General features: G+C 46.2%; 1 protein-coding gene across 1 annotated transcript; it reads right to left on the bottom strand.

Annotated features, from left to right (window-relative positions):
• Positions 1-19,947: 19,947 nt before the first annotated feature.
• LOC130150684 (trypsin I-P1-like) lies at positions 19,948-23,736 on the bottom strand. The gene is made up of 5 exons (XM_056341854.1): positions 23,545-23,736; positions 22,659-22,830; positions 21,799-22,052; positions 20,936-21,072; positions 19,948-20,200 (listed from the first exon to the last, which is right to left on the bottom strand). The coding sequence occupies exons 1-5, from the start codon at positions 23,582-23,584 to the stop codon at positions 20,051-20,053; spliced, it is 753 nt and encodes a 250-aa protein (XP_056197829.1). The 5' UTR covers positions 23,585-23,736; the 3' UTR covers positions 19,948-20,050.
• Between the last annotated feature and the right edge of the window lie 3,136 nt (positions 23,737-26,872).

Consider the following 26,872-nt stretch of genomic DNA (forward strand, 5'->3'; position numbering starts at 1 on the left):
TTCTAAGAAATTGAGAGGAATGAACTGCAGTAAAAAACTAGCAGAAAGCTGTGAGAAAAGAGAGGGGAAAACTGATCTTAAAGAGTATTTGTAAATATTCAGTAGGGGCATTTAAAGACATGGCATAGCATAAACTGGCCATTGAGGAAAAAGTAACACGTAGTAGCTACAGTAAAGGACTCTGTGTCTGCTTGGCCAATTTCAGTCCTCAGTTTTACAAATTTAAAGCCCATGATATGAATGTGTAATATTGCAAGATGTTCTAACATTTCTAACAAAATGTGTTTTCCCTGTGACTACTACAACAAGCTATGGACCTAAGTGGTATCTTTCACCAAAAAATCCTTGGCACACTTTGCCGTGCAGCTCCATTTTACTGGGAGAAATGAAAACATAGTTATGCAAAATAAGTTGCTCTAAAATAAAAATTTTGAGCAAGACAACCTTTTCTTGATCAGATGGTTGAGAGTTAGGTCCTCTCTTGCCATGAACTGCCTCTGGATCAGAAGGATTTTTCAGTCTTGAGATTAAGAGCTGCTCTGGTCAGGCTCAGTCCTATGTCAATATGTATAAATGGCTTTGGGAACAGATCTTCTTTCATGTCCTGCCAACAGTATGGACAGACCAAGAAAATAGTTGACCCCACACACACATCTAGCTATGCAGGAAGCCCTTGCGAATTTCTGTCCCACTAAAACACCATCCTACTCAGAGAGCATTCAGAATTAATCAGAACTATGATTCAAATTTTCTTTTGTTTACAGATACAAAAAAAAAATAAATCTATTTTAGCATCCAGGGAAGTGGAAATTAGTAAGGAAACAGAATGTCAAGTGAACACTCCAAAGACACATCCAAAATATTACCACGTTCATTGACAACTGCAATAAAACATCATAACTCTGCCCTTCAGCATACCCTGAAGCTGCAGGATGCTGCACAATGAAATATTTAATAAATGTAACAGTTTTTGAAAGACTAGAAGAGCAGCAAGTGAAAGTCAAAATAGTGAGAACAGCCCAAATAGGAAGGAAGAACTCTGAAATCACAGGATATGATTCAGAGAGTACTTATATTCCAAAGGCATTAGGGTATTGCTCAATGTGCTTGAAGTATCACCTTCCTGCTTCTGACTGCAATCGAATTCCCCTGTACCTCAAATAACAAAAGTTCTGCCTAACGCATCAGGTTATAGTAACTTACAAAGACAATTATAAAGCCCTGAAATCGATACAGAGCTGTACAGAATTGTGTTGTACAGTAGGAATGGTATTTTCAAGTCCCATGAGCACCAGGTCTTAAAACAGCGCTAGAGAGAGGCAGGTATAGCAAGTCACCTTGAGCTCGATTCCGCTGTTAGCTGTGGCCTGCTTTTGCGGAATTGCAAATGAAAGCTTTGTCCATTTCACAAACTGCTTGTGTCAAAGTGTAAGAGTCGGTCTAAAGAGAACAATATTGTCTCAACATTGCTAACAGAGACCTGGAGATGGAATGTGGTCCTCACGGACACCGAGACCCAGTGACCCTGAAGGAGAACTGCATGGTACGAGGAGTACTATGCTGTTCCCTGATACCCAGCACTGGAAGGAACAACTACGATAAGGTCACATAACAGCTGTCCAGAAGATGAATCACAACTGTTGTCGTAACAATGAACCAGAACATATGTGATAACCTTGCTCGCGAAGGCGGAGACTGACAACATTCCATGGGCCAGAGGAGGAGCAACGTGTGCTGCTCAGCATAAAAGATGACTCCTGAGCAACCAAATCTGGGAGATCTTCCCCACCAAGGATCACGATGATCGGAAGGACAAGCAGGATGCTGCTTGGACCTGGGACCATAGGGACGTCTTGGACCCATGGTGGTAGCTATAATCCTCTTTCCTTTTCTTTTTACTTTATCTTTTTTTCACTTTCTGTCTTTCTACCTATCGCATGCCACTTTATGGGCAAACAATAAAATTATGCTGCTTGATTGAAGCATAACTTCCTGGTGTGGTCGCCTTGATTTTTTGCACTTCGAGATCATAGTAAACGAACCATCACGAGTCCACTGAGTGGACCATGACACAAAGCATACAGTTTTTTCATATCTTTTTATCTGACTTTCATGAATGTTACTTACAACTTGCCTACATAGAATATAGCTTAGCTCTAAATAGGATCAGTTCCTTGCAACTATCTTAGTTGCTGGAGTTGGTACCACTTTGATACCTTAAAACTACTCCTATCCAGAAGACTGAATTGCACTGTAGTAAAACAGGTCTTACATAAGAAAACTCTTGTCCTTTGAAGGACAGGGGGAAATTTCATAACCTGGGTCAATCTTTTGTCCAGTGAAATTGATAACAGTACCACCAGTCTTACGGGACCTTAGGACTGTGCATCAACCAGACTTTGTGACTGGAATACTCTCCTTACGTGTGGTGTAGATCATCAGAAGCATCCCAAAGGGGAAGGATTTAGCTTTCACTAAGTTCAGTTGATGCTGAGGTGTTTTAGTCCCTTAATAGATTAGGTCTTATGAATAACTCTCTCTGTGCTCCTGTTGACCATGGCCATGGAGCTTGAACTAATCTCATAAACAGACTTTGAGGCCTGGAATTGTGTGGGTTAGGATAAATATTATTTGAATATGATTGTGTAAAACATTTGATCTGTGACACAGCTGTTGAAGCCATTATCAGTATCTTTGCAGTTTTTAGCAATTATATCGTCATAAAGCTGCCAACTGTGCAGTGCTTGCTGGTAGCATTCCAGATTCTGGAAGCCCATGCCAAATACTAATCTCCGGTGAATGTTTTGCTCACTTTGCCTCTACAACTAAAAGTGCTTTATGCTGAGAGACTGTTTTCATGCCATACAACAACACTTGTGCTCTAACAACACTTGCGCTCTGCTCATCTGCAGAGAGTGTCCTGCAGAACAGGTTATTTGCTTTTGGTAGAGCAGATTCCCCACTGCTTGGACTGCAGCCCCTGGACTGATTAACACATTTTAAAATTTACTTCCCATTCTAAGAGAGAGAAATCAGTGAAATAAATGAAAGTCATTCCACCTGAGGGAAATCTGCAGGGAGACAGATATTATGTACTGTGAGGAGAGGAGGGTTATGGCTGGAGTCAGGCAGGGTTAAGGAGTGAGCAGGGGATGTAGAAATTGTTTATATTAATGTCTTCACATGGATGAGAGCAGCTGCATCAACTACAAAAGTCATACTGAAAGTTTTTTCTAAATCATGCCAGAATAGCTTGCTCATTCGTCTGTCATCCACCTGGCCTCTTCTTCAAGGCACACATACAATTTGGAAATTAAGCAGTAGTTAAAAAATGAACTGCCAATCAAAGAGATTTTTTTAAGAGAGTAAAAAAAAAAAAGGAGGATAGCAAGGTTCAAAATGGTTGAGGTAGGATTTTCATATCTATTCCCATAGAACCTTCCATTCAAACTCATCCTGGTTTCCTCCATACTGCCTTCAGGAACTAGTGAGATGAATTCTTCCCAGCTTTGTCTCTGTAGGAATATATTTTCAACCGTTTTTCTTTTCCTCACACATTTTGACAAGATTAAAGAGCCAAAAAATACAGAAGAGAAACAGAAGAGTGAAGGAAGAGTGAGCTGCTTAGTGAATTAACAGTGGCTCACAGGATCTTTCGTCTTCCTGCTTAGAATTAATTTAGCTTTGGTCGTTGTGAACAGGGATTTGTATGATAGACTGTGTCTTTTAAGGCAATTAACTTACACAAGCTTAGAAATCTCAGAAGGAACCATTACAGCCTTAGTTGTCCCATCTGCTTACCTTCTTCAAGAGAACACAAAAAGGAAATCAGCACTGTGATTTGGGAGCGGACCTATCACTTGAGGTAGCCTGGACTGGGATAAGTATGGGTGCAAAAATTTGAGGATAGCTTGCACTCCTGCAGCTTCAAGCATAAATGAGGATTTTACTTTGGTGCTCTATGACACTCTTTATATGACTAATGGAGACAGAAAAGACAGTCTTACTGTTAAAATTAATTTTTCCAAAAGTAAGTTGTTGTCCATAATTTGTTTCCCCATTGACTTTAAGGTCTGTAAATGGAATATATATGTTCCTGATAGTTTCAGTAGGTAATATAGATATTCTTACGAGACTAGGAGTAGGATTTGCTTCTTCCAACTCATTAAGAGTGCTAAGTGAGCAGGACCTTGATCATAAACCTATTCAGGTTAAGGGAACAATTTCTATCGCATTTATCTTGCTTCAGTGTGTTGCAGACAATGTAACAGTTATGTCCAAAAAGAAAAATTGAAATGTAGTAAAGATAAAAAGACAGAGTCAACTTACTGGATACAGAAAAATATATCTGCTGCTTTTCTGGGTGTGTGAGAGCCAAATTAGGAATTTGCATTTATTTATGTGAACATGTCAGAAATTAAAAGAATATTCAAGGCTCCTTGGCTTTAAGATTCCACTTAGGGCATCACACAGAATAGCTTGAGATTGGAAGGAAGCTCTGGAGACTGTCTGGACAACCCCCTGCTCTTGAATCATTGTCAGCTAGAGCAGCTTGCTCAGTGTTCTCCAAAATTGCTGAGGGTGCACTCTGTCCCATTGTCCAAGTCATTATTGTAGATTTTAAACTGTATTGACCCCTGAGGTACAGCTTTAGAGACTGTCCTCCAGCTGGACTTTATGCTGCTCATCAGAACTCTTTGAGACCAGCAATTTTGCCATTTTTCAGTCCCTACACCCACACCTCCTTGAAGCAGATATGATGAAGTATATGCCTGCAGTGTGACAAAACAAGAAGGCAACAGTAGTGGGACGAGGGATGGGACAAAGTGAACAGTATTCTTGGATGTAGCAAACCAAGAGGGAAAAAGCCCAGGTTAGACAGCTGAAAATAATTCCCATTAGTATTAGTGGCTAAATGCCAGATGAAACATGCAGAGACATTACTGAAATTGTGGGACTTAAGAGATTTGCAAATTCATGAAACAAGGCATTAGAGAAAGACAGAATGAGAAGACTTTCAAAGTACAAAGATTCAGACTTGCATGATGAAGCAAACATTTACATTTCTTTTGGACTCTGCTCTCTGTGTTTATTTCATTACAAGGATCAGCTATTCTTAGTATCACTTGCTATTAAGATCAATGAAAAAGGCTGTGTTAAGGAGACAGAGACTAGGAAAACGGGCAAAAAATAGGAAGTGCAGCAAGGTAAGGAAAAGTCTGTAAGGAAAAACAGGCTTAAAGCAAGTGATAGTGATAGTGAACTGCAAAGGCCAGCTGGAGAAGGTACTGATTGACAGAGCTACTGAAAGAGGAGAGGGAGAATGAAAAACCTGCTCTTCACAGGCTTAACTTACTCCCTCCCCAAGGCAGGGGACAAGATAACTACAAATCTTTTTTTGGTCTGTTTAGTTGCCTAAAGATAGGTGTCTAGTGCTACTTGAGACATTCAGGATGTCTGCACAGGGCTGGCAAGCACAACACAGAAATGATGAAAGAACTTTGCAGTACTGGGCTGACACCAGCATGTCTGATGGAATAGCATCAGGTGTTCAAGTGACTGAATCAGTCTTCCATCACGTAGTCTGGGAGATGGGAGCTCCACCGCTTGAGGAATGGAATACCCTACCTTGTTATGGATGTGCCTGAACAGGCCTAGAGCTCCTGCCATGCTGCACACATCAATGTCACTCAAAAAAAGCTTTTCCCGCAGGCCTGCAGGATGATTCTGCTGCAGAAGACATTCTCCTGCCATATCTGCAACCTTTCTGCACAATAACCTGTCTCAACCTACCACATCCACACATGTGAGTTCACAGGTATCATGTTTTAAACAGTAACATCCTTAAACTTGCTTCTGAACCCCATTTTCCTTCATGAAAAACACAAAGATTCAGAAATCTTTAGGCTAGAAACCTAACTCCTGTACTCAAGGGTGATTAGAAGTGACAATTTCAATTCTATTACGTGGTGGACCTTGATATTGAAAAGGCAGCTGAGATCTCCCACCATTCCCTGGACCTGTATTTTCCAGCCACTGCCTTTTTCCTACTCATCTCCATGTCTGTAGGACAAACCTGCACACATGTTTATACCTGCCTAGACAAATGTTACGCCTTATCCTGTGCCTCTTCCTCCATTCCTTATGTTCATGTCACTTCAAGAGTTTGAACATTATGTACCAATGTAGCTCGTTGACATCAAGATCACAGTAGGGTTCTGATTGTTAACTGGTATAAATATTGTCAGAAACATGGTTTTGGAAGATCTGCTGGAAATCAGCAGATACCTAACAATCTAAGTCTGAAAGAGGAGATGATCAGGTAGATAGTAACAGGGGGGTGTATCTGATCAATACAGACAAGTTTTTATACCTAAGCTTGTCAACCATACGTCCTTTTAGTTAATGAAACAAAACCAGTTACTCTCTTACTCTATCATGCACAACTGACCATGAGTAAGATAGTGTGATTTTCTGGCTTGAGGAAGAAGGAGTAGGATAAAGCAGGAAGAACCCTCACACCTTTGTCCTAGGGAAGGAGCCCTAGTGTAATTCTGAGTGGATGTATTAAATAAAAAGATATTTTGATGATAGAAATAGCTGACCTTATTATGACATTTTCGCATAGAGTGATGTCCAAGTAGAACAGATATAAGTAATTTCAGCGTTATAAATCTACTGTCTTTAGCACAGTTTAAAGTTTGCCTGAATTTTTCCTTGCCAGCCAACAATACTGTAGAATTAAACCCAGGTAATGAGATTGCTAGAAAGTTAAACTGAAAGAGATACTCTAGTAAGGGAACAGCTATTTCTAGTCATTTTTTAGTCAGGGAGTGACAAAAATATCAGTCTTGCCTACACAGATAATCTTCAGCAACCTGCAAAATATCATTGCTCTCCATTGTCAAAGAAGATGCAGCAGAAGATGGAGGCTGAAGACAGGGCAGAAAAGGATGGGGAGAGACAGCAGCAGGAGACAGCAGTGGGAGATAGCAGTGGAAGAGGCAGAAGAAGACAGTGGTGCAAGATGACAGCAGAAGATGGTGGCAGAAGATGAGGCAGAAGACAGCAGCTAAGGATAGCCGTGGGAAAGGTGGACGAAGATGGCAGCGTAAGAGAGGTGGTGGAAGAATGGATGAAGACAGACAGTGGTGGAAGATGGTGGAAGAAGAAGTGGCAGAAGATAGCCATGGAAGAGGCGGCAGAAGACAGTGAAGGATGGCAGCAGAATAAGGCCTCTGCCTTCTCTTCCTCCTGCTTATTCCTTCCACCTCCTTCTCTCATTTCGCATCCAGTGTCATCTCCTTCTCCTCTCCTTCTGCTACCTCTCCTGCCTATTTCTTACCTCTTTTTGCCTCCCTGTCACCTTCTCCTGCTCTCTTTCTGCCTACTGTCTCACATCCTGTTCCTCTGTGGCCTCTGCTCGTGCCTTCTTCTCTTCTTCCACCTCTGCTGTCGCCTCCTTCTGCTCTATTTCTGCCTTCTCTCTTGCATCCTTATCCTCTATGGCCTCTGCTCTCACCTCCTTCTTCTATTGTTCTGACTTCGATGTCACCTCCTTTTTCTCTCCTGCCACCTCCTCTGTTGCCTCCTTTTTTGTCCACTGTTGCCTGTTCTTCTCTCAGTCCAACTCCACTGTTGCCGCCTCCTTCTCTTTCTCAACCTCCACTATTTCCCCATTCATCTCTCTTCCACCTTCTCTGTTACCTCCTTCTCTCCTGCCTCCTCTCACATCCCTCTTCTTCCACTTCATCTCACCTCCTTCTCTCCTTTTGCCTCTTCTCTTGCCTCCTCTTCTTAGCCTCCTCTCTCACCTCCTGACCTCTTTCCTTCTCTCTCACATCCTTTTCTTCTCTTTCCACCTCCTCTCCCACATTCTTCTCTCACCTTCTGCCTCCAGTTTCTCCTGTTCTTCTGTCCCTCCACTTCTGCTGTTGCCTCCTTTTCCTATCCTTCCACCTCCCGCTCTCATTCCACCCACTTCTCTCACCTCTTGTTCTCATTCCACCTCCTTGCCTCACTCTGCTCTCCCTCCACCTCCTCTGTCACCTCCTTCTACTCTCCTTCTGCCTTTTCTCTCCCCTACTTCTTCTCTTCTTTCACCTCCCCTCTTGCCTCCTTCTTCCTTCTGCCTCCTCTCTAGGCTCCCCTGTTGCCTTCCTCTGCTCTTCTTCCACCTCCTCTCACACCTTCTTCTCTCCTTTCACATCCTCCATCACCTTCTTCTTCTCCCCTTCTGCCTCCTCTCTCACATCCTTATCCTCTACAGCCTCTGCTCTCACCACCTCTTTCTCTTCTGCTTCCACTGTCACCTCCTTTTTATCTCGTCTCCTTTGTCTCCTCCTTCTTCTCTCCTTCCACCTCCTCCATTGTGCTCTTTTCTTCCTCAGCTTCTTCTGTTGCCTCCTCTTGTTGCATCATTCTTCTCTTCATCTCCTTTCTCTGTTGCCTCCTTCTCCTCTTCTGCCCCATCTCTTGCTGCCTTCCTCTCTCCTTCCACCTCCTCTCACCTCCTTTTACTCTCCTGCTGCCTCCTCTGTCACATCCTTTTGCCTTTTTTCTGCCTCCTCTCTCTTATCCTTTTGCTCTTCCACCTGCAGCGTCACCACCTTCTGCCTCCACTGCCAACTCATTCTTCTCTTCCTCTGCCTCCTCTCTCACCTCCTTCTCCTCTTGTCCCACCTGCTCTTTCACCTCTTTCTGCTCTCTTTCCACCTTCTCTTTCGCCTCCTTCTTCTCTCCTTCCACCTCATTATCTTTCTTCCTCAGAAAAACAGTGAGTTGGGTGACACCCCACTAACTTCCTCCTTACTGGTATCATGAGGCAGAAGTACCACCAGGGATCCTTGCCCATTTCCACTTATTTCTTCTTCCCTGTCATCAGGTACAGCCCCAGGCACAGGGCCAAACATTTCCCATGAGGACAGAAAGGTGGTGCCCACATTGCTCAGCATGAAGACCTCTGTCATTTGTTGCCTGTGTTCCTTTCACCCTTGCCACTCTCACAGTTGTGCATCCCTGTGCTCGTGTGGTTCTCCAGCTAGCCTACACTGAGTTTGTCCTATTCAGGAGAGGCCATGTAGATGTCCTTCCAAGCAGAAACACCTGAAGGTGCTGTGGAGAGGATGCCAGTGGCCTGAATCTTGTAAGCCTGTGAGTAGAGCATCAGAGAAGTGTCACTGGTAGAGCATAAGTGAATGAAATCTCACTGTACAGCTGCTAGTGGTCTCACTGGCCGCATCCCAGTGGCACCTTCTACACCCCTCTGGAGGACAAGCTCAGCCCTGCCAGAAATGGAAACCACCTTGGACAGGTTGATCCACAGGGCAGAGGGGGCAATGACCCAGATGGTCTCGGTCCCTGAGCACTCCTTGAATTTGCCAGACAAATGTGCTCCTGAAGCCGGGCTGCCAGAAGCCCTTGTCCCAGAGGCAGAGCCAGGCTGAGATTCCCAGGCTCCCCAGCTGGGGCCCAGGTCCCAGGTAGAAACCATCTCTGGAGGAACTTGGGCTGCTGCCTGTCATCAAGGAAGGTGGAGGGAGAGGCCACCCTGCCCCCAGCCCTCAGCACCTCCTCTCCTTCATGCATCCCACTTTGGGCCACACTTGATTCTTTTTTCCTTCCTACTCCAGTGCATTTACTGTCCCTGGCTCTTCACAGGCATCTACCTTCCCCTCCTACCCGCCTCACCAACCGCTGGGCCGGGGTTGCACACACATGCATGCACACACACACTGACCCCTCACACTCCCATCACAGCGATCGCTGCACCAGCCTAGAGCACTTCCAATATTCAGCCCTGTGTGCGACCAGCCTGGCTGGAGTGGGCAAAGGCTCAGGGTGCTGAGCACCTCCTGCCCCTGCACTCGCTCCGTGGGGAAAAGATGGCTGGAGAAAGCAGCCAGGACAGGCAGTCGTGGCCTGCTTTGCTTCCTGCCCCTCCTAGTCCCAGGATGAGAGCTGTTATGGGTAGGGGAAGCGTGGGGGACCTGAGATCCTCTTCCCACTCTTTCCTTTGTGATGGTCAGAAACATTCCCAACCCTGTTGCAGAGAGTTAAAATAAACGAACTGCAGTGGGGTTCACAGCCCCCTGCAGGAGAGCAGCTGGAAGCTGCGGGCACTGTTTTGCTCTTCAGCTAAAGGCATGAGGGAAGAGCTTCATTGCAAAGCCCATGAGAGCCCTCAGCAGGCGGAAGGCTTGGGCTGTTGTGGTGTCTTTCCTCGTCCTGCCCCTCGCTGGTGTGAACTGCTGTGCTCACAGTGCTGCACAAGGAACAAGAGCCCTCACTCAGCCTCTGTGTGTGTGTGTAAATTCAAACATGAACCAGCCATGGCTGGGGAAGAAAGGGAAAATGCATGGGAAGGTGCAAGAGACCTATGTGTGTCCATAACCTGTGTCCTTACTAACCTGATCTCTTCTGCAGTAAGGTGACCTCCCTAGTGGGTGAGGGAAAAGCTGTGGATGTTGTCTGCCTGGGCCTTGGTAAAGCCTTTGACACCATCTCCCACAGCATCTCCTGGAGACACTCATGGCTCGGATGGACGTACTGTTCGCTGGGTAAAAAGCTGGCCGGGCCCAAAGAGTGGTGGAGAATGGAGCTACCTCCAGCTGGTGGCCGGTCACAGGTGCTGTTCCCCAGGGCTCGGTACTGGGGCCAGTCCTGTTTAATACCTTTATCAACAACCTGGATGAGGGGATCGAGCGCACCCTCAGTAAGTTTGCACACAACACCAAGTTAGCAGAGGGGAGTGTTGATCTGCTGGAGGGGCAGAAGGCTCTGCAGAGGGATCTGGACAGGCTGGATCAATGGGCAGAGACCAATTAATTGTATGAGGCTCAACAAGGCTCAGTGCCAGGTCCTGCACTCGGGTCACAACAACCCCACACAATGCTACAGGCTGGAGCAGAGTGGCTGGAAACTGCCCGACAGAAAAGGACCTGGGGGTGCTGGTTGACAGCTGGCTGAACATGGGCCAGCACCATGCCCAGGTGGCCAAGAAAACCAACAGCATCCTGGCTTGTATTAGAAACAGTGTGGCCAGCAGGACCAGGGCAGTGATTGTCCTCCTGTATTCATCACTGGTGTGGTGGAAGTTTATTAAATAATGATTGATTACTGCTTATGAAAGAGTTTTTGATCGTGTATTTAATTAGGAATTGTTTAACTTGGACAGTGAGATCAAGGAGCTCAAGGACAAATATAAATCACACTTAATGCATCCAACAGATGGTGTTTATTCTGGGCCCCCTGAATGGGCAGGCTGTGAGCAGGACCATCCGGACAATAAATATTGCATGCAGCTGTGTCATGACGGTAACTCTACCACGTCTGGACAACTGGCCAACATCCCTGGCGTATGTGGACCTTACAGATTGTGAGACAGTGTATGCCTGTGCTTGGCACAAATTTAAAAGTTTGCATACACTAGGTATTGTGTACCTAAAAAAAACCCACTTTTGTTTTTGCTGAGTATAAAGGCGGACAGGCTCCAGGACTGGGCCAGAAGCCTTACCTACAGGTGGACACACCATGTAGGAACTTCCCAGTTACCGAGAGACTCCTGGCGCCAGCTGCAATGGGGCTTCCCAGGCGAAGCGTGGGCCTGGATGATGTTATTAAGGTGGTAATTGGTGATGTATCATTTTCTTGATCACTGTAATGCTTTGCAGTAAAGATTTGATGCATTGCTCCTATTGCTTTTTTATCATATTGTGCATAATAACTAGTACTGTTTCCTTTTATCATACTGCATGTTGTTGTCCTTTATTATATTGTAATATAATAAACTACATTTATTTTTGTATTTGTTTTGGAGTCCATTTTTGGTTGGTATCCAGCCAGTCAGCAAGACAACTGGGGAGGCTGCACCTTGAATACTGTGCTCAGTTTTGCACCTCTCACTACAAGAAACACATTGAGGTGTTGGAGCGTGTCCAGAGAAGGGCAACAAAGCTGGTGAAGGGTCTGGAGCACAAGTCCTATGAGGAGCGGCTGAGGCAACTGGGGTTGTTTGGTCTGGAGAAAAGGAGGGTCAGGGAGGATTCTATTGCTTTCTACAGTAACCTGAAAGGAGGATGTAGGCAGGTGGGTGCAGGTCTCTTCTCCCAGGTAACACGTTAAAGGACAAGAGGAAAAAGCCTCAAGGTACACCAGGGGAGGTTTAGATTGGATATTAGGAAAAAATTATTCACTGAAAAGGTGGTCAAGCATTGGAACAGGCTGCCCAGGGAGGTGCTGGAATCACCACCCCTGGAACTGTTTGAAAAATGTGTAGATGTGATGCTTAGAGGTATGGTTTAATGGTGGACTTGGCAGTCCTGGGTTAGTGGCTGGACTCTGTGATCTTAAGGATCTTTTCCAACCTATGATTCATACCTCATTCCTCCAGCTTTCAAGGACTTCAGAAGGAGAAGGGGAATTTTCAGCATTCCTCTGCCTAGCATGCACTCAGACTCTCAAGCAATCTCAGCATAGTTCTGTCCATGCAGCCCCCTTCTCCCTTCCCCACCCACCCCCTGCATCTCTGCGGGGTTTACACTTCCCCGTGATTGTGCATGTCATTCCCCAGTGTTCCCAGCCAGACAATCCTTTCTCACATTTCATGTCCTGCCCAATCCAAATATATCTCACCCCTATTCAGTATTTCCTCTTCACACATCTCTGGGCAGGTCCCTGAATGGACAGGGGCTTTCTCCCCATGGTTGCCTGCTTGTTCTTTGTGGCCATACTGGCCCCTATGTGTAAGTGAACTCGACTCACCCCTGAGCACACACGTCAATTCCACTGCTGCTGCCTCAGCTGAGTGCCCAGCTGCTGGCAGCACTCCATTCCCCAAAGCTTCCTATACTGAGGATGGGCGATGAATGAGGTGGGCAGGAATCCCTGGATCTCCTGCAATGGCTGTCTATCTTTTCTGCTGTGCACAGTCCCCAAATGGTTCCTTTCTTGCACACAAACTGCACAGGAATGCATCTTGCCTGTCGGAGAGAGATGGGAAACTCACCTGAATCTGAAGAGCTGTCCCATCCCTCCCGCTGTTCCTTAGCCTGGCCTGCTCTTTCTTACTTTCTTCTCTACCATGGTCCCTAGTTCATGTTTTTCCACTTTTTCCTCCTCCTTAATGCTCTTCTTTTTCCTTTCCAGCATTGGCTCTGGAACAGTCCCCAGATACAGCGATATGACAAGACCAGTCCGTGAGTCTGAGCTGTTCCAAGAAGTCGTCCTCCAGCACAGCTGCGTGCTGGTACAAGCTGCCTTTGGAGAAGGACTCCCGGCTGGTCCTAGTGGCTTCTGCGTTAGAAGGTGGTAAAACAAATGTTGAGGAGGCTCTCCAAAGCCATTTCAAGAGCAGTGAGATACAAGGAGACAGGATGGCCCTCTTGATAGAGCATGCCTTTCTCAACGACTCTGGCACTGTTACTGTGTTGAGGATGAAACACAGTGGCTAGGCTGCTGCAGGAGCTCAGCACAAACCTTCCCCTGCACAAAAGGGACGTGCTTTCCTCCTTGTCGGTGATGAACAAGGCAGCATGATCCCTTTCACTCATTACCTCCCCTGCTTCCTAGCCCTCCCTTCCTCCTCTTCTCAGACTCTGTGAGTTTATTTGTCCTACTTTCTCTCCTTGCCATCCCACTCCTCCTTGCCTCCCTCTTCATTTAACTCTCATTTACGTTATATTCACTTCTGTCAACCCTTCTTCCCCTCTCTGTCTCCCTTTCTCTCCCCACCTTCTTCTGGCTCTTTTAAATCTGCGCTCCACAGACTTCCTCTCATCGCACTCCAACCAACCCTGCTCATGATTCTCACTGTGGAACAGAAAGATGTTTGCGTAAGAAGCTCTTGAGCTCTCCCTCAGCATTCCTGAGCTCTCTTCCTCTTCCTTTCATTTGGTGCATCCCAACGGATGTGCACAGGCTCAGGCTGCCACGCACAGCCCCCCTCCCACCTACGCATACGCACACATACACACAGCAGGTCACCAGTGGAGCAGGGGACATGCACCTCATGCCTGCATGCAGGTGTTATCCCCACTGTCCCAGCCAGCCTTCCCAGTTTCAGGTTCTCTCTCACTGCCCTGCCCACCTACAAAGAGATGGGCCTCTTCCTCCCTCAGCCTTCCCTCTTCACACATCTCCATGCCTGTGCTGCCACCATGGGCAGGTTGCTGGAAGGAGGTGGCCTTTCTCCATGGTTCACCACTGGTTCCCAGTGACCATCTCGGCCCCTGTGGGTAAGTGAGCTTCCTTCTGCTTGAACAGCTGCGCTGGAGCCACCTGCTGCTGCCTCAGCTGTGTGTCCAGCTGTGCATCCAGCTGTTGGCAGTGCTCCATCACCCAAGGCTTCTAGGGGGAGGGTGGGCAACGAGTGAGGTCAGCTTTTCCTCAAACCTCTTCACTCAGAAAACTCTCCAGATCTATAAATTATTTTTTTCTGTTCCATTTTAATGGAGTACTGAAGTAATTATTTTTCATAACAAATTTGCTATTGTGATTGAAGCTGATTTGTGGTTTGGTTGTGGTTTTTTTTCCCTCCTATGTGCCTCTCTCAGAGAAACAGGACACTGCCCCATAGCTTGCTGACATCCCCATTGCCACCCCATCCCATGTCATACTTCAGGGATATGTTTTTGTGTCCCCTTCAACACATTTCATCTCCTCCCATCTCTTCCCTTCTCTTTCCAGGCCAGGTTCTTCAGCAGCTGCCAGACATTGTTGTCCAAGTGGGAGACCCTGTGTCTCTGAACTGTTCCCAAAAGAGGAATGCACTCTTGACTGTGTACTGGTACAAGCTGCCCATGGGGAAGGACACCACTCTGCAGCTTGTTGTACACTCAGAGAAGGAATTCAGAAACCACTTGCTGAGTAGTGGGACAAAGGGCAAGTGCTTCTCTGTGGAGATATATCATGTCCTACTCAATCACTCAGGCACATGTTTCTTTGCGGAGCAAGACACAGTGACACAAAAGCTGGAGCAGCATAGCACGAACCTTTCCATGCAGACAGGGATCTATCCCCAGTGCACACACAGCCCTGTACGTGACAGTACCCTGTTTTCTCCTCTTGCCCACCAGCTCTGTCTGCTTTAAGGAAAGTGGTGGTATCAACTGCCTGTCTTCTCCCAGTCTCTAATTCCTTCCTTATTCTTTCCCATATCTGAATCACCTTTTGACTCTCCTTTCTTCTTGTCTCATTGCCTTGCCTTATTCCTCTGCCATCCATAGACTGCCTCCCACTTTCCTCCTCCACTCTTTCTCTCTGTCCCCTTCCCCTTTCTTCTCTGTCCTCTCTCACACCTGTCCCCCTCTGTTTCCTACATCCTCTTCCATTTCTTCTCCCTTTCATCCTGTAACACTAACTCATGGGTAAGCAGGATGTGGAATAGTTCACACAGCCCATTCCTTCTCCACCAGCTGGAAAGCCAAGGCCAACCTGGAATTGAACCTAGCAAGAGATCCCAGAACTGAGCACTCCTGCGTGTTCTCATGTGTCTATGAGATTTGAGGGTCTCCTGGGACTGCTCACACTGTGGTTTCAGGGGGTACAGGTGCCTCACTGGTAACCTGGAGCTCAGCATGCTGCCACACATGAGGGACTCCAAGTTCCAGAACACTGACTGGACCACACCACTGAGCACTTCTGTGTGTGTCCTGGTCTTTTGGCTCCACCAGTCTCCAGGGAATGGGTCTCCAAGTCACGCTGCTACCCTGTAACCTCAACACTCTTGATGTATGTGTAGCCCAGGTCTCAATGGTATGTGGGGATGGAGCATGGTCCTGCAGGTGAGGAGCCCCATGCTGCAAGGTGCTCTGTGGCAATAATCCATGATACCTTTGGCTCTTCTACCCACAACAGAGCTGTCAAAGACAGCAGCAGGATCATTCCCCCACCCTGCTCCACACTGGGGAGGCCACAGCTATGGACTGGAACCACCCTGCATCCCCAGGACAAGGGAGATATCTATCAGGGTCTTGGAGATGGTGAGCACTGGAACCCCACTGGCAGGTGGGGAGAGATTAAGCATTCTGGGTTTGGCCAGAAGACAAGAAGGTGGGGGAACATCATTTGCAGCCTTTCATGCCCCAGAGGCAGCTGAGGATGGGTTAGAGACAGACTCTTCTTGGAGGCGCCCAGGAAAGGACTGAAAGGTGATGGGCACAATCTGGGACAGGGAGATTCTTCTGGGGAACTAGCGGGTGGGGAACTGGGATCTTACTGTCCCTAGGACTTGGTGTTCCTGTATTGAGCGTGATGGCTCCTTGGATCCCCTCTCTGGGGACTCCAAGGGCAAGCAGTAATGCCAGACACCCTTTGTGGTGCAGTTCTTAGACACTCAGTGGGTGAATCCCTAACTAGAACAGAAGCCCCTGTCACAGGGCAGGTTGTTGGCTTTGCTCTCCCAAGTGACTTGCTGGGAGCAGAAGATGTTTGACTTGAGCCCTAGGCTCCTACGCCACTGAGGAGCTTCCTAAATCACTTTGGGGTCAATGACATACCCTGAAGAGGAGCACAGGGCCCACCAGCTCTCTCCAGAGTATGCACATCAGCAAAAGAAACAGACCAGGCAGGCTCTCCACCCCTAGGAAGGTGGAATTTGGGATGATGAGGCCTCCAGTGGCTCTGCAAGCACAGCACATGGTGTCCTACTCAGTCTGCAGGCAGGGACCAGGTCTTCCCCATGGAAGATCCAAAGTCTGTTTCAATGCCTTGCCCTCTTCTGACCTCCTTGCAAAACACCACCCTCTTCCCCTCTTCCATTCCTCCCTGCTCCCCTCGTTTATACAACGGCATGGATCATCTGTCCTCCCAGGAGAGACAAAATAGCGAGCAGTGACACAAGTACATTCCTCCAGCTCACGTATTTGCTTTCAGACACCCAGGGAGCTACAGGCAAGCGTGAGCATCAAAACCCACAGTAACAGATCCTGTGCGTTGGCCCAGATGGCACTTTGCACACAGGAGACATTTCCGTGCAAGCCAAGAAGTCTGTCAGTGCACGTATCTTTCTCCACTGTATCTTTCACCTATGAGAACCCAAAAGCGACAGAGCTTTTGAACAGCTGCTTTAAAGTTCCTCCTCATCCTTTCACCTATGACCAGGACCATGAAGCACTATGCTTGTAAAACTGCATATCACAGTGCCTCCAGAGCCCTGAGCCAGGCTGCTAAATGTGAGTCTGACAAAGAACGAGAAAGCTTCTATGGAAAAGGGAGGCATCAGCCCAAGGACAGAGTAATCTGGGAAGGATGTAGGTGAATGGATGCAGCTGTAGCTTTGTATCGGGTCTGGCTGAGATGGAGTTAATTTTCCCCACAGCAGCCCCCGTAGTGCTGTGGTTTGTATTGTTAGCAAGAAAGGTGTTAATAACACACTGGTTACTGCCGAGCCTCCCAACCGGCGTGGCAGAGTCCAGCACGCTGGCCATGATACAAACCTCTGTCCCTCTGTCCCTTGGCAGCACTGACACTTCGCAGGCTGCAGGGGATCGGGTCCTTCCCGCAGTGCAAGGGAGGGAAAGGTGCAGGCAGAGACCCATGCCGGTTACTTGTATGAAGGTGGAGAAACCCAGCCTCTTCCCAGCGCCTCACCTGCTCGCTGGAGGAAAATAACCAGGTTCACGTACTTTGTGCCTCTGTGTCTCAGAAGAGCCACAGAATTTGTGTTGCCTGTACATCACATGTACCTAACAATGCTTTCTCCATTTCCTTTTTTTTGTTAAACACCACATGACTGAGGAAACTTTCAGTGATCTTTCAGAGGAATATAACTATGCCCACCTTTCTGGAGACAGACAGGAGGAAAACGTCTATCACAGCTATTTTATCAGGGTAAAGTCTCCCAGTTACAGACATATATTCAAGAATAAACAGATCCACATGTGCCCTCAGACACCACCAGTCAGCTCACACCGGCTGTCTGGGGACAGGCTTGTTCACTAATGACCTTATTGCTCCTGTAGCACACTTTATCTTTCTCTCTGTGCACTGGTTTTTTCCTTCTCTGTCGTGTTCCCACCCCCATCCCTTTTTTTTTATCTTAAAATGTTTTTCTCCCTTCTTCTGCTATTTATTTTCTCTCAGAAACTCTCCCCCTTCATTTGCTGTGGTATTTAGATTTATCTAGGATAATTTGAGATCTCCTTGGAAATCTTTTTACCTCCTTTTCCAAATACATCAAACAACAGATATCTCAGCTGTGACGCAGGGCTAACAAAGGGATTGTAATCCCTGCTTCTTGAAAACTGAGGATTTTTCCCAATTTCTTCCCCCCTTCACTTATTTTGTCAGGAGCTATTCCTTCTTATCCTAGAACTGTGCGATTTCTGAGTCACAGATCCTCCCCTCCACCCTTTCCCAAGAGGCATGTTGACTTTTACACAAACGAGCACAATTTGTTGCCAAGTCCTATTCTTAATGCTTCTTCCAAGTGTTGTGCCTCTTTGGAGAAGCTGGACTGACCAAGAGTTTTAGCTCCGTCTTGCCTTTGGAGCCTTTCACTTAAGTGCTGCTGCCACTTGGTTACTTCCCTCCTGTCCTGTCAGATTTGTGCAAGGTTTTCATGCCCTCATATGCACACTGATCTGACTGGACTTTTTGCTGAGAAAAAAGTACAGGGCACTTTGTCCTGTTGACCCTCAGGCTTCAGTCAGAGCTCGCAACTCTCAAATCCTCTGACTCCTGCTGTGCAGAGCTGTGTGATAAAAGCAGTATGTGGAAATATCAGCAGAAAGAGAGAAGAAAAATAGTGTCCTCACATCTCAGTGCTCTGCATATGTCTGTTGCTCTCATTAGAGAACACAAAGGAGGAACAACTCTGTCAGTGACCTTTTCATGGCACTGTCCACCACAGGCATTAGTTCCAGCCATGTGGTGATAGGACCTGTGACTTGCAACTGGTCCCGGATAAGAGCTCTGCCTCCTGGTGAAAACAGACTGAAGAGAAGGATGCCTAGCTGCAGCTCAGGGCTTTTTGTGAAAAAAGGAAGATGCTGAGAATGAACTCAGCAAGTGTTTCCAGAGCAGTGGGGCACAAAGCTACACTCTGATCCAGTTCGTATATTGTGCCTATCTCAGCAACTCAGGCACCTATTACTCTCCTAGCAGGTATTTCAGAGACAAAGCATCTGAGAGAGCTGGCCTCAAAACTTTCTGCAGGCAAATGGCACTTGTTCCTTCATGCCCTGCTCTTCTCCTCTCCCTCCCTTTCCTCCAGTGTCAGATTTCTCTTAAATTTCTCCCCATCTCACCTATTCTCTGCTTTTTCTATCCTTTTATTATACTCAGACTCTCCGTTTCCCTGTATTCTTAGGAGGCAGCTACACAGCCCACTGGCAACTTTGGCAGCTTTTTCATGGACTTTAAATTCCAGTGCCAGCTGGGGTTAGGAGGAGCTAAAACCAGAACCCAGGAACATCTCTGTCCTTTTGACTCTTCCAGGAAAAGTAAGCAAGACCAGTACAACCAGTTAACTGAGCAGAAAGGTATAGACAGCAGCCTCAGTGGCACTGGTACGTGAAAAGAACAAGCTCTTGCACGAGGTTAGTTTTTTTCCCCAAGCAGAGCTCTCAGGGAGGTTCCACTAGGAACGTTCAGTCATATCGTTGGGGGTGGGAGCAGGGGCAATGGGGAGTGTTCGTGTTGCTGCATGCTATTTTCTACAGTAGGAGTACGCTGCTGTGTGATTCAGCACACTTTCAGCTGTTTTAGGCAGTTTTGTAGCACCTGAGTATGTGAAATGATAAACATGATAAACAGAAAAGATGGTCTGCTCCAGAACTGGCTGCATGTAACTGACTGAAAGGCTCCTGAAGATGTGTCTGCAAAGCGTTCCAAGATCCTGCTAGTTGAGAGGCACTACAAATAATAATCTAGAATGTCCCCAAAGTGATATTCCCTGCCTCTTTCCTCCATATCATAACCTATGGAAGGCACACAGTTGCACAAAGAAAAGGTGCCTGAAAGTCTTTATTTTTTGATATTTTTTGTATGTCCAGAGCCAAAACAGAAGAAAATTTTGAGGAGAAACAGGTTACATAGAACAAGGAGTGTCTCAGTTGGAAGACATAGTTGATCTAATCCAGGAGACATAATTGCAGACCTTAGTGTAAACCCCGGGATAGCCTTTCTGTGCACATCCGATACCCCAGGAAACAATGCCCTGGAGCTGCCCGTTGCAGACCACTGGACCGCCGGAATCCCCCTGTGCACATAAAGGATACAGATATTCAGTAAGTGATATCAGTGTTAAGTGATGAGCCAGAGATGCCAGAAATCACTGACAGTGGAGGGAGCACCACTGAGTTTTTCTACACAGAAGTTCCACAAAGGTCATTTCTGGTTACCACTCTGCACCTGATGCTACTGTGCCTTACTTCAGCTCCAAGGGCACCACAGCCAAGGATGAGTAACCTGCCTAGTTTTGATGGATGCAGTCCTTGGCAGACTTTTAGGATGTGTGTGTCTTAAACATTATTCTGCCAAATATTTCATGGAGCTAGGCACATGTCAAATGCAGAGCAATTGTCAGGTGTGTTCATTTTCCAGACAACCTGGGTCTTGGCATACCAGCTTTTCTGTTTTCAGTGAGTCCAAAACATTTGTGTCCTGAGCTCTAAAGTCACTGTGATGACTATTGACCCTCTGGTGCAGCACTCCTCCGTTTCCAATAGCCTAAGGTGCAGGAGGTGGCATAGTCTGCTTGTGGAGATTTAGGGAAGAGGTATTTGCTATTGCAAAAAAGGGACAATGACTGACTGAGTGGTAAAACACCTAGTCTCACTCAATAAGCAACTTTCGCCCTAAGCCTCTGCTGTTCAAAAAACAACACGCAAACATGCCAGTGCAGTGAGTATAGCAGATTCTCTCATGTGAAGGCCTCTACTACTGGCAAAAGGCAGGAGAGAAACATATGGGAAAGGAAAAGCAGATGTATTACCTGGCAGGAGTCTTTGCCTCCCTCCATGAATCCTACACATATCATGTTCTTGGTAATTTTCCCAGGGTAGGCTTTGGTGCACACGCTTGAGGAGAGTACAGGAGCCTTCAGGCACTGCAAGGTGTCTGGGTAGGGATCTGCAAGAAAATAGGGACATGGTTGATGACATCTCCAAGTTCATTTCAGAACCCAGAGATCTTTCTGAGCAGAAAAGGAATCACTGAACAACCTGTTTTAGCTATCATCACTCTTCCTCCAAGCAGTAATTGCAGCACCGATTCCTTTTGCTCAGGAAATCATCAAGTGGCAAATGTGGAGCTAAGAGCTGCTCTTGGAGCGTGTATGCGGGGGGAAACCTGGGCCTCAGGAAAACCATCCTCTCCTCTGGTGCAGGTTTAGTTGTCACCAGCGGATTAGCCACCAGTCACCATGCACACCTCTGACTGTTGGTGTAAGGGAATGGAGCTCCCTTGTCATAATTTCAGATGCACAATCGCAGATGTTGATCTTGCTCTCTGAGAACTTGACAGCTCTATTGGCATGAGTTAAATTGCTCATGCTTGGCACTGCACGGCTGGTGGTGCCAGGCCACAAAATTCATGGCTGTGTGAACATGCTAGTGAAAGGCACATGGATGACTTAAGTGATTCCATGTTCCTAACACAGAACAAGAAGGAGGACCTTATAAAGGCTTGCCTTTAAAGCAGTGAAATGGTTACTGTCCTACACAAACTGATTGCTCAGAATAGGCTTGTCCCACAGCACTTCTCTGTGCTTCACCCTCTACTGCTGAGAGTTAATTGTGAGGTCTCAGAGGGTCTCCTGGGCCCTCACGGTGCTGCACGTGCCCACGGAGTACTCACTGGTACTGCTCATCGTGTCGCCCCAGCCAGAGATGAGGCATGTGGTGCCCGTGGCCACACAGCTGGTGGGCAGAGGAATGGTCTGGACGGCTCGGTTGAGCTGGGCTGGTTTGGAAAGCTTGATGAGCATAATGTCATTGTCCAGCGTGGAGGCACTGAAGCCAGGGTGGCGGATGACTTTAGCTGAATTGATGAACTGCTGCGTCGATTCTGTGAGTGCCAGGTTATGTTTCCCAAGCTGTACCTGGATGCGACTAGAAAAGAGAAGGAATGGCAAATACTTCACTGCTGCTGACAGGTTATGAGGAACCTCCCCATCACCGTCTGCACCAGCTTCAACCATCATTCTCGTAGTAGCTGTTTTCATGCAGGTTGTCTTTCTTGTCCTGCAATAAGTCCTGGGGATCCACACCGAGATCCTACCCACTCCCAGGACAGTGATGAATTTCTGCAGGTTTACTTCGTTGAGCAGAGACAAGTTGAATACGTAACAGTGCTTTATACAAACATTTTGAAAAAAGGCAAACTGCTATCATGCTGATCTCATTCCTCTTTCTGTTTTCCAGTAACTGTTTTTTAGCAAGATTAACGCAATTTTTAAGAAATCACAGCCCGTGGCTCGTTGCTAGATTATTGCACTGTCATTTCAGAAAGTGCTCTGCACTCACAGAAAAATCTGCAGAAGTGAAATACCCCTTATGATGCCTCAGCCCAGCTTCCTGAATGAGCCACACATTCCTTGCCTGTCTTCTCTCAGAACGGAGTCACTTACATATCTGAATCTCACAGCTCATAATTCCTGCTAGAAGTGAACTGGAAGAAAGCAGTAGGTTATGGAAGAACATAATTTTTCTACTCACGACTTGTAGCAGTGAGCAGCTGACAGGACCCACTGGCTGCTGATGAGGGAACCTCCACAAAAGTGATACCCAGAATTCAGGGACACCTGATAGGGGACAGAGTTTGCCGCACAGGTGTAGCCTCCCACAATCTTGTCATCATCATCGTCATCAGCGATGCTGGGGAAGGCAACTGCGAGATAAGAAGTGATATACGTCAACATCTGGCATAAGGAATATGGTGACCCTGTGACTGATGGAAGCATCTCACTTGTAGGCTCTACTTCTATAAAAACTCACAGTAGCACCAGTGGGCAAGTCTCAACATTCAGTTGCTGCTCCCTAAAATCACGCAATGAGACTTAGACTGGCATCTCACATATCTGCATGTAAAGCACCGGCTGCTGGTCCCAGGGTGAATATAGGAACACAGAAATGTGTCAGATCAGATCAAAAGAGGGTCTGTCCTAGGATCCTGTCTGCAGTAATGGTCAACAGTAGACTAACTGTAAGTACAGAACGAGTCTGCAGTGGTATTTCCTTGGAGCACTCACCCATAGTCCAAAAATTTGCAGCAGCTTTAGGACTTCCTGAGCCATTATCTTTGTACTTCATAGTATTTAAAAGAGAGATGGTCATCTTTGAAGCCATGGACATATTTCAGTATTCTGGGGTCAAGAACACCTATGAAGGCATTGCTTCCCCATTTTGTGATACATTCTTTCCCCATTTTTTGACACAAGCGATTATGAACAGACAGAAGTCTAAAGAAGGTGCAACACTCTGCCTTAAAACTTTTGCAAATTGCAACTGGACTTCACCTTCCCACAACAGACTACCTTGCAAATTTGCCTAGAAAATGAGCTTCCTTATAAATTACAAAAATAGAAGTAAAAAATATACTTACCAGCCACACCAACAAAGGTGACAAACAGTATGTACTTCATGATCTTGACCCAGCCTCGAGCTCAGACTGGTGGACTGGAGGTGGGAGCTGCTAGAAATACGTTTTTTGAAATGGCCTTATCTCTAGTCCAAGGTTTTTTCCAGACAAAAAGTACACAGTGGAAAATTTGAAGATCCAAATGCGGGCATTAACAGCCATTAGTAGAAAGTACAAATAACACATCAGTTAATCATAAACGTTTCCTAAGACAGAGAGCTATTTTAAATTATTTCAGAGAGCAACCTTCAATTTAAAAATACATTTGGGCTTTGGAAGATGTGTAGCTCTTTGTCTGTCTCATGCTTACATGCAGCACCTGTTGAAAGCAACCCTCAAACCTCTTTGAGATTCCTCTGTGCTGATGGTGCCATTCTTAAAAATGCATATATTTTACTGGAAGCTGAATATTGTAGAAAATGGACTGTAAGATACTATACATTTATTTGGAAAAAAAACCCTCACGCAAAACCAAAATGTCTCAATGTTGTTATTTTAGCAAATTCCTTTTCTTGAGTAAGTGCGTGTGGTTTTGTCACAAAAGAACGCAGTGTTTCCCAAACAAAATCATTAAAAAGTAATTTCAATAAGTCAGTACAAAAATCCTATTCTGTGCTCCCCCCGTCAAGTTAAATTCTCCAAATGTGGTAATGCGCACCACGTCTCTTTGAAAGCATTTCTCTCATCTAACCTATATGAAAATATCAGCCTATGCACTGAACCAGTTCATTTAGCTTTGCGGTGTTCTATAAGGACTAATTTTTGCCATAGAAAAATTTCAGTATAACATTCATGTTTATGGATGTAATGTATATGAAAAAAAATACCGTGACTACACATAATGAGATCTTCTGAAATCCCCTAAAAGAGTCATTATTTCTGCCATGAAGCAGAGTTTGCTAAAACTTAATAATGTGATGAATAATCATTTTCCAAGCACCTGCCACCTTCATCATGTTAGCTCCTGAAAGACATGGGATAACCTTAAATGACTGTAAACACAATTCATATGCTTTGATTTGCTGAAATGGCATGAGAGACTAAATAGGAATAACCTTTCTACTTCATTTCTTGACCAATTTTTTGAAAGCCCTGGAGGACTGGTACACACAGTGGCACTTCCCAGAAGGAAATTTTCCTTCATGTTAAATTACAGTTGCAAGGCCAGGGACTCCTCCAAGGAGCTGCATGACTTGTCTTGGGCTTTAAACTGGTTGTCAGTGCAGTTTTCCTACAAACATGTTTTATCCTGAGAAACAAATAACAATTAAAAGCTTCTTGCGGAAGAGGGAAAGAGCCATAATAGGACTAAGCATAGCAAAAATTACCAAAGCTGTCTGACGCCATCACAACTAGGCAGAACGAGAACAATTCCTAATGCACAATAGTGTATAATTTGATCTCCCTGTGGATCTATATTGTCTGTGTCCAAAACATGCCATCGGCATCGAGACAGGCTGTCATTAGATATTTTTAAACAATATTTTTCCTGAGATGTATCTCTAATAACCTGTTGTTTAACACTTAGGCTATTAGTGTAGCAACCAGTAGTTGCTTCCACCATGGTGAGTACGTAGTGCTTGGCTTGGTGCATTCGTGGCAGTGGACCAATACAGTCAATTTGCTAGACAGCTTCCTTTTCCTTCTTTTCACAAGGTTTAATATTTGGTTTAGTATCAACCCAAATTTCAGGAAAATCCAGTAATTCAGCATCTGAACTGGGAAGCTCAACCATACCTGCACCTATCGTGGGTTTGGTTTTTTTTGATTGTTTTTTTCTTGTTACTTATTAAATCTACTCTGATCAGTTATTCTTAACAGCAGGAAAGGCTGGCAATCTCCTTGAAGAAAAAGGTCTCTCGGAGACTTTCTGTGCTACTTGCTTAATTCAACAAGGGGACACTACTGACCCCCTTCCCACGCTACTGCCAGAGTTCACAGCAAAAGCCCTGCGTCACAGCACCTGTGGTTCTTGTGTTCCCAAGTCCTTGATGGCAGACATCTAGCGAACATTCCTCACCCACATCCCTCCCATCCTCCTAGCTGCCTCTCAGGGGCCCTTCCACAGGCTGCCGTGAATCCCTGAACTCCGGGGTGCGTGCCAGCAGAGCAGGTCACGGAGCAAACTGATCTCAAGTGAAGGCAAACGGGGTGCTTGTGATGCACAACTCAGAGGTCACCCAGCAGACAGACTGCTCCAGAACAACCCTTCAGGCCTTCCAGTAGAGCTGTGAAGGATGGAGACTCCTTTACATTCAGGTTGAAACTGGAACAGCTCCTGCTGCCTCTCCTTCCTTTAAGCTGATGAATCCCTACCTGAAATGTAAATACCCTCTCTGGTCAATGCTGCTGAACATTCCACAGACCCACTGCAATTACCCCCCCCCCAGTGTTTTTCAAAAAATACACTCTGGCAGGTACCCCTCCCACTGCAAAAAAGTCTCTCCTTTAAGGCAGTGATGCTGCAGCAGAACACTGGGGGCTCCGGAGGTGTAGGAAGGAGGAGGATTGTGAACAGAGAGCAGCTGTGTTAGGTGTTATCACTAGACAAGCAATGGCAGCTGGCTTTTCTAGAAATCCATGTTCCTAGTTCAAATATTTCTGTCAGCTGTATCATCACTGGACTCAGATAAAGTAAATAAATTTGTCCAGGCTGATGCAAGATCCTGGGAAAGGAAAATCTGGGGCTGACAGAGATAAAGCTTCACAGGAGTAAAAGTGGAGGAGGTTTTGAGGCTGGTCCTTGTATGCCTCACAGAGCTTGGTGGTGGAGGGACCATTGATTCTCTCCTCCCAAGTCTCTCCTGCCTTGGGAGCCGCTGGCACATTCTCCAAAGCTTCTGATCCTCCAGCTCACCACACGCAAGGAAACCTTCTGTCACAGCCACTTGCCTTGTCCTCTCTGCCCACGTTTCTCTTCCCCAGTGGCACAGCATTCTGCTTTTCTTCTATTTCCACCTGCATCAGAGACTTGGACTCTTAGTCTCCTAGACAGACAGAGGAGGTAGAACGTGACAGAGGTGTGTAAAACTACAAGTGGCCTGGGGAAGGATGGATTGCAGGGGGTTTGGCAGGTCCAAAACAAGCAAAGAACAATTCCTTCTCTATTAGGAAAGCTGCGAATCTCTTTCCACAAGTTTTTATGGATGCAAAAGGTTTATACAGCCTCAAAAATGAGGGAACACATTTATGGAAGAAAAATCCATTGATAGCTATGAGGTTGGAAGTCCCCCCCATCTGACCTCCCTCATTCCCAGGAACCACCTGCTGTTGGACAGTCCCTGCTGCTATA

This window comes from Falco biarmicus, chromosome 5 (genome assembly GCF_023638135.1).
Source record: "Falco biarmicus isolate bFalBia1 chromosome 5, bFalBia1.pri, whole genome shotgun sequence".
NCBI classification, from domain to species: Eukaryota; Metazoa; Chordata; class Aves; order Falconiformes; family Falconidae; genus Falco; species Falco biarmicus.